General features: G+C 33.5%; 2 protein-coding genes across 2 annotated transcripts; one reads left to right on the forward strand and one right to left on the reverse strand.

Annotated features, from left to right (window-relative positions):
* Window positions 1-486: 486 nt before the first annotated feature.
* On the reverse strand, window positions 487-2,555 carry LOC7464920 (LIM domain-containing protein PLIM2b). Its single transcript, XM_002320747.4, has 5 exons — window positions 2,036-2,555; window positions 1,591-1,690; window positions 1,443-1,468; window positions 1,157-1,246; window positions 487-931 (listed from the first exon to the last, which is right to left on the reverse strand). The coding sequence occupies exons 1-5, from the start codon at window positions 2,168-2,170 to the stop codon at window positions 662-664; spliced, it is 621 nt and encodes a 206-aa protein (XP_002320783.4). The 5' UTR covers window positions 2,171-2,555; the 3' UTR covers window positions 487-661.
* A 2,118-nt stretch (window positions 2,556-4,673) lies between these two features.
* On the forward strand, window positions 4,674-9,500 carry LOC7464921 (acetyl-coenzyme A carboxylase carboxyl transferase subunit alpha, chloroplastic). Its single transcript, XM_024585442.2, has 10 exons — window positions 4,674-5,164; window positions 5,279-5,353; window positions 5,738-5,845; window positions 5,918-6,078; window positions 6,298-6,412; window positions 6,504-6,658; window positions 7,370-7,421; window positions 7,500-7,568; window positions 7,699-7,776; window positions 8,166-9,500. Exons 1-10 carry the CDS (start codon window positions 4,820-4,822, stop codon window positions 9,177-9,179), a joined length of 2,172 nt encoding a protein of 723 aa, XP_024441210.1. The 5' UTR covers window positions 4,674-4,819; the 3' UTR covers window positions 9,180-9,500.
* The last annotated feature ends 2,287 nt before the right edge of the window (window positions 9,501-11,787 follow it).

An 11,787-nucleotide genomic window follows, 5' to 3' on the forward strand; every position in this document is an offset into this window, starting at 1 on the left:
ATTAACTGAGTGATAGAACATTTCTCTAACAACATGAGATCCCTATAAGCAAGAATAAAAAAACAAATTTTCAAGACTAATCACAAATAAATGCAACATTAAAGAACCAAATAATAACAAAACAAATTAAAAGATCAAAATAAAAAAAAATCTTAAAGACTAAAAGAAAGGGAATTACTATTCTAATCCACATTAATTTATCTGAGAGGGCACAATGAACCACTAACCCCTCTTAGTTTTTCTGATTATAATAATAATAATATTTGAAATCCAACATAATTCTGTTCTTCAATCTACATTTTCAAGGGAGCTAGCTGGAGCTGGAATGTAAATTTGCATGGTAGAGAGTTGAAACTCTGGCATCCATAGAAAACGCAAGCCATCTGAGCAAAGAGCTGAGATCAATAAATGTTGATACTGGTTCCTAGGATTTGGGTTTTTCATTTGTATCCTGTTGCCAAGAGTATTAAATTGCAAGAGGAGGAATTTGTAAAAACTATTGCAATTCAATATCCTGTAGCAAGGCATCTGTAACACAGATAGTCAAATCCAAAAACAAACTTTGAACACAATCCGGCAATAATATTCAACAACATGAAAACTCAAAGCAGTCCTGGCAACTTGAAAAGATAGCAATGCAAGAAAACATGATGTGCTTTGTTTATGATTGCTCTTCTGACTTTTCCTCCTCCACAGCAGCTCTTTCCTCTGGGTTTGACTCGGCCAGTTCAGGAGGTGTGGAATTTGATCTCTTGTGTGCAGCTGATGCAAGGACATGGCTGTAGGTTCCCTTTTCCATGAAGAGCTGAGCGAAGTGGACCTTGCAGTAGAGGACTCCATCAAGAGCAGCATAAGATGAATGTGTGAGTGGACATCCACCATGAGCACACCTGAAGCATGTCTTGTGGTAACATTCTCCCTCCATGGTAACCTATGTCATCAATGGTTATAGCACATCTGTACTTATTCCAGATTATCATAGGCATGGCTATTAAATAACAGAGACTTGAAAACATTTCTCAGATAGATCCATCTATAATAGATAAGATGCACCTAAGAATATGTTCGTCATTTATCTGATAAATGTAGGGGTATAAATAGCACACAGGTCTTTAGGACCTAATGGATTTATTTAAGTTTAGAGCTGAAAACAAACCTTCTCCAATGGGTACACTGTTTTGCCGCAAGCGGAGCATTTGTCTTGGGTTCCACAGAACACTGAAGATAGCTTGCTGGGGATCCTAGACTGTAAAAATGCACAGAAATTATAGTGTTATTATAAGTCATGGAAGAAAAGATAAAATCTGAAAACTGGAATGGATTTTGAAATATCCCAGAAAAATATCATTCATCAGGATTGTTTCCAAATGCCACCATAAACCAGTTGATGGGACATCCAAACACACCCTAAGCACTTAAAATGGAGATTATGAATATTGTACCAGGTCATGAGTCCTCTCGGGCTTCCCTGCAAGAAAATGTCGTCAAATTGTTAATGTATATGGGAAAAAATTAATCAAACAATGGCATCTCATCGAAACAGTACTATAAGAGAATTGAATAAAGGACACATAAAAAAAAAGATACCACCTTTCTGAAAATTCTTGCTGAAATCTCCACCCTCCTTGAAAAGTTGCTCAAAATGAGTCTTGCAGTAGAGGACTCCATCCATGGATGAGTAGTTGCTCATCTGCCATGCGCAGAATTATTTTCAATTGTGGAATATCATTTGTCACAACTCCGAAGCCAAAAAAAAAAAACAATGAAAGGCAACTAATTACTAATCCGTGAATTGGAAACTCCACCAATGGTGAATGTTGGCTTGCTTTTTTCCAAACCCAGTTGATCAATCTATTTTGTAACACATGAACATTAATATAATATGTTTTAGCCTTGAAGGGGAACCCTTATTGCACAATTGTTTTAGATAAATATAAATTCCCATTTAAATAACACTAAGATTATAAAGAAAAAACTATAAAAAGAAGAACAGGAACGAGAAGCAGAGCATAAAGGAAGGGAGAGGAAAACATACCACAAGAGTTCCTTTGCAGTGGCTGCATTTGAAGCAGGATTTATGATAAGGCACCCCTTCAAGAGACATCATATCAACAAAATAAACAGTCTTATCACAAGCCTTGCACTTATCCAGGGTTCCCGTGAATGCCATTGTTCTTTCTTTTTATTCCTCTTTCCTTGTATCCTTCAAAATGATCCTGGAACTCGGGAAATATTTTTGTGTTCAAGTTGTCTGAGAATCTAAGAGGTGTCCGAACAATGAAAAGCACCCTGGGGTTGTTCTTCGTTCCCTCCTCAGACACATGGAAATTAAACAAAGAAGTCTCTCTCTTGTCAAAACAAAACTAATTTATACCAAGTTCGTCACAAATTCTTGGCTTCTCTTGCAATGGAGAAAATTGCTTTGGATCGACCTGTGTAAAGCGGACACGTGATTGGAGATCCCAAACATCTATGAGATAAAAATGTTAATTATCTAATTGTGGATGTAAACCTGTTGGATTGGAGTAAAAAAAGGTTTGGTGCTCTGACTTTTTCTGGAGAAGAATTGTAAGGGGGGCAAAATGGGGGGAAACAAAAATTAATCATGAAAATGAAAAACCAACTGTTATTGCGATTTGACATGATGGCTGTTGATTTATTTTTCAAGTAAGGATGAAGATGGAATTTTAAGGTGTGATATTTGTTTTTTTAAATATTTTTTATTAAAAATATATTAAAATAGTATTTTTATTTATTTTTTTAAATTATTTCCAATATCAAAACAATAAAAATATATTTTTAAACATGAATAAATTTTTTAAATTTTAAAAAACACAATTACGAACACGTTACCCCCAGCTACCTCTAAGATATACTATCAGTTGTCTGAAAAGGTACACACCAAACCAGACCAGACTGTTTAAATGGTGGTGTGCCCATTATGAGCAATAACAAATTCAAGCTTATCGGAAGTTGCTGCTTCGGATTGTTCTCTTCACTTCAGATGTAAGGAATTATTTTATTTTATTTTTTTAATTTTCAATTTCAAAGAACCAGTAATTAGGTTGAGGTTTTAAATATATATATATATATACAGCGCGCCAGAAATAAAACCACCCACAGATCATCGGAAACAAAAATATTCATGTCAGTAACATGCAATGCCAACAGCAAATTAAGCGAAACAAGAATTACAAATTGATATACAGACATAAAATGCAGGCAAAAAGTACCGGATTCTTACAATTTCCATGATACACGGCTTCTCAGTTGACGATCCTTCACCGGAAAACGATAACATTTTCACTTCAAACCCTTAAATTCTAGAAGTTTTTTTTAACACAAATGCACATTCATTGAGCATATTTACAGTGATGAATGACGATACCATCAATACCTAATTTATCAGAAGAAACCTCATGAGCCACAGCAACAGAAGCACTTCGACGCATCCGTACTGAACAAAACAAGAAAACGAAAATAATTAAATCAAACATTAAGCACGCGTAATTATGATTCAATCTATCCTAATTAATCCTTGCTTGCGCCCATATTAGTAATAATATTATTGTTATATTATATGTACCGAAATGTAAATGCTTTGGGGTGTTTGATATTGAATTTCAATTTTTTTTTTGTTAAAATTAATTTTTTTATGTTTTAAATTAATTTTTTAGTATTTTTTATCGTTTTGAAGTGTTAATATCGAAATAAAATTTTAAAATAAAAAATATTTTAATACATTCTCGAGGGATAAATACTTTAAAAATAATCGATACCACACTCCTAAACATTCTCTTAATATAAAAGCTTATTTAATGTTTGTGTGCTTGATATTATAGTATAAAGTGCTTTTAATTTGAAAATATATTAAAATATTTATTTTAAATTTTTACGATAGAACATCTAAATAATAAAAAAACATTAAAAATATTAATTTGAAATTTTTTTAATTTTATTCTAAGGATATATCAGTTAATTTACAGTGTATTTTTTTCAATGAAAATACAAAAGCATCCCTTAAATAAAAGTTAATTTTTTTTTTAAGAATAATGATGTAAATTTACTGTATGATTAAAACTAAAATACTAGTCATGTCTCGAATTAATTTCAGTACACTAAAATTATCACTATTTTACCCTTAAACATTCTGCTAAGAGTTATTTTTTTAAATGCAAGGAAGAAAAAAATACCATTCCCGTACACGGTAAACTATATTTAGGTGTAAAGTATTTTCTCTTTCTCTTTTAGTTTCTTTTTAATAATTTATAATATAGTTATAATTATTGAATAATAAATCAGGCTAATCACTACCGATAGACGGGACCACTAGTTTTTGCAAAGGCGCGTATATGATTGGAAGTGTAATTATGAATGTTTTTTAAAGTTTTTAATTTTTGAAAATATATTAAAATAATATTTTTTTATTTTTTAAAAATTATTTCTGATACTAATATATTAAAATAATTTAAAAATACTAAAAATATATTAATTTTATTTTTTTAAAATGTAAAAACAAGATTTAGAATTTAATAATACTATCCATTGATGTGTCCCGATGATGGCAGTAGTTATCCACTTCATGTGATGACTTGTCCACCTTCTAGATTTTGCTTCCAGGCATTTAATCCAACCAGCGCGTGATTTAAAAACAGTCCAATCAGTGCGTGATATTAAAAACAGTCCAATCACCACTTTTTATCCATTTTCTCTCTTTTTCTTGCAAAACCCTGTTAATAATCTTCTTCTTTCTCCTCTTTACTTGGATTAAAAATTCACAACCAGTAACCGGCTGCACATTCTTTCTGTCTTGTCCAAAATGGCCACCACCTTATCTATATCAGCTGGAAATTGTGGCAAAGAGAGGCCATGTATTGAACTTGGTTCAAATGCTTCCATTGTCAAGGATGTTTTTGGTGAAAATTTGATCAGAAGTTGTAAATTTAGAAGGGGAAATGGATATAGGTGTAAAGGGGTTCGTGTCATTGCACGAACTAAGAAATGGAAGAAGCATGAATACCCCTGGCCTGATAATATTGATCCAAATATTACTAGTGGGCACTTGAGTTACTTGTCTCATTTCAAGCCTTTAACTGAGAAACCAAAACCAGTGACACTTCCTTTCGAGAAGCCATTGATTGATCTTGAAAAGAGAATTATTGAGGTCAGTTAGTTGTTTTTCTTTGTTATTATTAGTGTAATTCTATTGATAAGGCAATAATTTCCCTTGAGCCCTTTTATTATTTATTTGCTGTATAGCTCATTGTGTTTCTTGCAGGTACGTAGAATGGCTGATGAAACTGGCCTGGATTTCAGTGATCAAATTTTGGCTTTAGAAAACAAGTATCAGCAGGTAAATTTTGCTATAACCTATAACCATTTCAGTTTTTGCAGTCGAATCAAAATTTAGCATCAGTTAGCATTTTTGCGTTGAGCATTTGGATTAACTAGATATCCACAGGGATCCTTGACTTCATTAACTCTTGCCCCCTGCAACACATAATTCCTGCAACTTACATGGCATAATTCTTTGATAGAAGCATTGATTCTTGCAACTTATATGGCATAATTCTGTTTATAATGTCTGCAAGTATCTGAACTAGTGAATTGTTGAAATAGGCCAGCATAGATAACCAACTCTAACATTGTTAGATAGGTATTATGTTAGTCTTATCTGTTATTTCTATTTGATATTCATGTTAATTGCGTCTATTCGTTCTCTCCACTTAAATTTCAGGCACTGAAAGATTTATACACGCACTTGACACCCATTCAGCGCCTGTCTATTGCTAGGCATCCCAACAGACCAACAGTTCTTGATAATATTTTCAATATCACTGAGAAGGTATGGCATTTCTTTAGTATTTAGACTAATTTATGAAGTGTAGTTTCTGATTTTTCTTTCGTCATTGTTTAGTGGGTGGAACTCCATGGAGATCGTGCAGGTTATGATGATCCAGCTATTGTGACTGGTATTGGAACCATTGATGGTAAAAGCTACATGTTCATAGGCCATCAAAAAGGTAGGAACACAAAGGAGAATATCGCTCGCAACTTTGCAATGCCAACTCCTCATGGGTATGTTCAAGAATGTTACAATAAATGAATAAAAGAAGCTATCAAATTGCAAGGCATTTTAATTTTGCACAATTTTAGAAAATTCTGGCCAAGATAAAAATATCATTAATTGTTCTTGCAAGTCGCAAAGAATACTGAAATTGTCATCAGGAGCCTTGCATCTCTTGCATGTTTTTCTGGTGAGGACTAGATTTATGCTTAAAGCATTGACATAAACAGCTATCGGAAGGCCTTGCGCATGATGAAATATGCTGATCACCATGGTTTCCCCATAATCACTTTTGTTGACACTCCTGGGGCCTTTGCTGATCTCAAATCTGAGGAACTTGGTCAGGTGTGTGCACACCTTTCCCTTACCTTGGAAGTAGCCTAGCATTCATGCGTCCATGCCATTATCATGAATGGATTGTTCTCTTCTGACTCAGGGTGAAGCAATAGCCCATAATCTGAGGACTATGTTTGGCCTGAAAGTGCCTATTGTATCAATTGTAACCGGTGAAGGTGGTTCTGGTGGAGCTCTTGCAATTGCTTGTTGTAATAAAATGCTTATGCTTGAGAACTCTGCTTTCTATGTTGCAAGGTGATAGTAGTTCTTTCTTCTTCTTCTTCTTCTTCTTTTTTCCTTATCTTTCTCTTTTCGAAATTGTACTATTTGTTAGTTGCAATCTAGGAAACCTTTAGAGTTCTCATTAGGGTTCCAAATTATAGAGGATAAACTCTCTATTCCTCGTTAATGAACTAATCAAGCTGCAAATAGGAAGACTGCTCTGCTTAAAGTATCCTGCTTCTGTTTAGGTACCTTCTTGGGATGTAAACTGATATTTCAAAGTGTTGAAACTAGAAATTTAGAATGTTACAATTGCAATTGTAATGTTACTATTTGGTTTGTAACTAGAGTGTTACAATTGCACATATGAGAGCTTCATCATTTCACCTCTCACCATTAGCTCCGATTATGGAGTCTCCTATATTCACAATGAATTCTCCTTTCACTGTTATTTTCGTTGTGGCTTTTAAACTCCTGGAAAAACCTGCATACTACTCGTAGAAATACACATCATAATGAGCTCCAGCATCTGACTAGGCAAAAAAATCTCAAACAAGGTGTCCCGAATGAAACCCCACCGGATCCGAGGCCTTCTCGATATCAACCATCAATGACCATGAATCCCCGCTTCCCTTTTCGATTTTCATTTTTAGAGTCAAAGATTCATTTGCATAGTCAAATTCTCAATGATTCCTTGATGTTTGAGTTGTTGCATCATTTCTGTGGTATTGTTTCTTTGATCAGTCCTGAAGCATGTGCTGCCATATTGTGGAAGTCTTCTCAAGCAGCTCCTAAGGTACTTTAATTGTTTAATCATTAGATTTATATGATGATTTGGCCATTTAATTAATCACGATATGGTTAACTTTTCTAGGCAGCTGAGAAACTGAAGATCACAGCCCAAGAACATTACAGGCTGAAAATTGCTGATGGCATAATTCCTGTATGCAATCTGGTCCCATAACAATTTCTTCCTTTCTTTCAGCACCAATGGATAATGATGGCATATATTCAACTCAGCAACTTTCTTCAGTTCAGCTTTTCATTGCTGATGTCGTTGCTATCATTTACAGGAGCCTCTTGGGGGTGCCCATGTGGATCCTGCATGGACTTCCCAACAAATTAAGCTTGCAATCATCCAAACCATGGAGGTAAGTGATATCCTACAAGGACATCTGCAACCCTTTTTGTAAGCAAACATCGTTTCAAAATTTTGCAGATCTATTCACTCAGGAGAAACATATTTTGTCCATTTACTGTTCCCTTATTAAAACTCTATATGTTGCTACTGAAGTCATTCTCGGATTGCAACTTCTTGTCTTTTTGCCATTAGATAGAGCCCTGGGCAACTATATCTATATAGAAGTATTGTGCTTTAAAAATTTGCTATTTCAATTTCTTTCATGCCAGTAAAGAAGGATGTTTCCCCCTTTTTTTTGGTTATTTCTCCTTTATGATTTTGCACTACTTTTGTTACTTATTTGCTTTGTTGGTTTTCTAGTCATCCCCACTACTTAAAGCAATGCTAACATGTATGTAGGAACTAACAAAAATGGATAAGGAAGAGTTGCTCCACCACCGGAAGCTCAAGTATCGGTATATTGGAGGCTTCCAAGAAGGCGTGCCAGTGGAACCAGAGAGAAAGCGCAACATGAAACTATCCGAGGTTAACAAGCCAATGACAGATGATATCGAGCTGGAGCTTGAAAACTTGAAGAAGAAGATTCTCGAATCCAATAGTGCTACGGATCCAATTTCAAGCCAAGCAATTGAGAAGCTCAAGCAAGACCTGGACCAGGAGATTACCAATGCTTTTATTTCAATGGGCTTACAAGAGAAGCTCGAATCAGTCAAATTGGAGTTATCTAAAGCCTCAGACGACCAACCTAATAAGCCCCCCAATCGCCACTTGAAGGAGAAGGTCGACCAAATCATGCAAGAATTCCAGCATAATTTGGCACGACCGGGAGCCTATCTTGGATTGAAGCAGAAGCTTGAAAAGTTAAACATGGTTGGCAAGCTCATTGAGCTAAAAGAGAAAAGTGAGAAACTGAAAGCAGAGATAAACCAAAAGGTCCCAGATGAGTTAAAAGCAAAGATGAAACTTTTGAAGGATGCTCAAGAAAAGTTGTCAAAAGGCGAAGCAATAGACAAAGATTTGGTGGAACAAACAGAGAGGGCTAAGCAAGAGCTGATTGAGTTTCTAAAGTCAGTTGGGTTGGAGATTGTAGGGGTAACTAAAAGAAACGTAGGCCCTCCACCTCCTTCATTGCAAGAGAAAATAACAAAGGTGAACAAAGAGATAGCTGAAGAAATTGAAAGAGTGATAAATGTTGCAGGTCTTGGTGACAAAGTTGAGGAGCTGAAATCAGAAATAGCAAGAGGGTCGAGTTCCGAAAAAGTAGAAAAAATGCAAGCAGAGATCAGGAAGGAAATCCTTGCTGCTTTGGATGCCATGACATGCAAAGAAAAGTTAGAGAACCTGAGAGTGGAGTTGGCATCCACCTCAGGAAAAGCTGAAGACAAGGTTGTGGCCGAAAACGGCAGATTGTGAAATACATCTACTTTATATATCATTTGGTATAATAGTTTTGGATCCTGCATCTAGAGACATAAGGGTGTATTCGAGCAACTATTTTCAGCATTTTCCTTTTTCTTTCCTGGGCTGCTTGACATCAGTTGAACTCCATGATGGGACAAGATATAAAGTCTCTGCATTGTATTCCTGTAATCCTGGTGAATGATTTTATCTTGTTATGTTTGACGAAGGTGATGGAGGAAAGTTGTGGTTCCATAGAGCAAATACCATGGAGCTCTTTGTTTTCGCAGTAGAAACTGCGATTTTTTTTTAAATTATTATTTTTATTTATTTCCAGTTCTGTCATGTCATGAAGGAGCAGATATAAGCTTATCAGATATGACAAGATTGGCACAGCTGATTGATTTCCTTTTCCTTCTTGATAGACAAGTGGATTTGTTGGTGTACCTACAAGATTTGTCTACTTCCTGATTCTTTACCTTTTCATGCTTGCCTTCCCCCTTAAGTTGAATTGCCTTTGCTCTCGCTCAATTCTATAGTTTCACTCTCTTCTTTGATCTTATCCGGCCCTACAAATGCTTGCAAAAAGCACTCTATCATATGATTTGATTTTCCGTTTTCTGCCTTTTGTTGACTTGCTTTTGAAGCTGCCTTTGTTTGTACCTACGGACTCTTTCTTCTTTGATGATTTCTAATTTTTTAATTTTTAATGATTTCAACTTTTTTTTTTTAGTTTAACATGGGTACCGTGCACCTTGACTAATCCCACAGGCTCTAAAATTAACGACCATGTAAGCCTCCAGTGGCTATCATATGAGCAACCACAAGGCTCGAACCTGAGACCACAGAAGGAGCAAATCTTTTAGTCCCAAGCTTTTGAATTATAGGTGTTTTGATCCACGTTCATTTTATTATATGGTGTTTGAAAGTGTGACAGCGGTTGCTTTTCAAAGTGTTTTTTTATTTTAAAATAATATTTTTTTATTTTTAAAAAATTATTTTTGATATTAACACATTAAAATGATCTAAAAATATAAAAAATATATTAATTTAAAACAAAAATAAAATAATTTTTTTAAAAAATATTTCAAAAGCATTTTTCAATCATAATGCGAAACACTGCCTTAATCTCTTTTCTACAAATAAATTACGGGTTGGGTGTATTTCACTATAAAATAAAATACAACTAAAAACATTAAAAATTATATAAAAAAAACCTATTATGATAAAAATATTGCTACTATACTATTCTATGGCTTTTAATTTTATGATTTTTAGCGTTTTTTTACCCGGAAAAAAAGAAAAGACTAGCTTGTCATATTTTATTGTCGATCTAATAGCAAGGACAGGGCGTCGCTCAAATTATCGTACGATATAAAGGATAAAATCAAGGGGGAAAAACCAATTGAGGGACTGTCAACAGTAAAAGACATGGTTCTGGGGGTATCCGTATAGCTTAGCCTTCAAGGAGATGCTTGAAAAAACATTTTTTTTTAAAGTATTTTTTTAAATGTATTAAAATAATATATATTTTTTAATTTTTTAAAATTTATTTTTAATATTAATACATTAAAATGATATAAAATAAAAAAAGTATTTTTTTAAAAAATAACAAAATTATAGTTAAACTGCTACACCAAACAATATATAAGGAGGTGTTTGAAATTTTAATGGAAATATGTTTTTTAAAATAATTTTTAGTATAAAAATATATTAAAATAATTTTTTTATATTTTTAATATTAAAATATTAATTTAATATTTTTTCAAATTAAAAACATTTAAAAAAAAACTACCAAACAACCCGAATATAAACATAAAGCTATATTGCACCCAACTCCTCGATGTCTTGGTAATTCTTAACGGTATTAAAATGTTTGAAATACTACTTACACCTCGAAACTTGTTTGTTTTATCCACTATGGTCCCTTTGAAATTTGAATCCTTTGGATCCGACGACAGAGAATGGAACAGAGAAATTAGAATCGGAACTTTATTTTCAGAAATAAAGATTTTTAACTTTAAACAAATTTAATTGAAATAAAACAATAACTAATAGAAGCATTATAAAGAGGAAAGCACTTAGATAATTACCGAGAAAACCACAATTCCTTTTTTTTTCTCTAATAATAAAATAACAGCTCATTAAGTATCAAACATTTATACAATTATCAAATTAAAATAAAAACACAGTTTTTCACTATATTATATGCCAAATTGTTTTTTTTTCAAGTGAAGATTTGAAGATATAAAACATATTATGAACGCAACATGAGTAGCACTATACCCATTACTAAACTTAATTAGACTGTGATTATGTTCGACTAATTACAGTAAATTTAAAATTCTTTTTAATTACAATCTAATTTAATTAATAAAAAAAATAAAATTAGACTCGTCATCCTCTCTAGCCACCTCTTGATTCTCGCATCATCTTAAGCATTTACACGTTCAAGCTTTACAGCAAAAAAAGAAAAAGAAAAAAGAGAGCACTAAAGTTTCATAAAATAAAATAAAATGGTTATAATTTGTAAATAAGCAACAATAGCGACATCTTTGGCGTGTCCATGAAAAAATATTTCAATAAAGGTCGGTGGTGTTACTCAGTAATTTAAACAAGGGAG

Source organism: Populus trichocarpa, chromosome 14 (assembly GCF_000002775.5).
Source record: "Populus trichocarpa isolate Nisqually-1 chromosome 14, P.trichocarpa_v4.1, whole genome shotgun sequence".
Taxonomy (NCBI): domain Eukaryota; kingdom Viridiplantae; phylum Streptophyta; class Magnoliopsida; order Malpighiales; family Salicaceae; genus Populus; species Populus trichocarpa.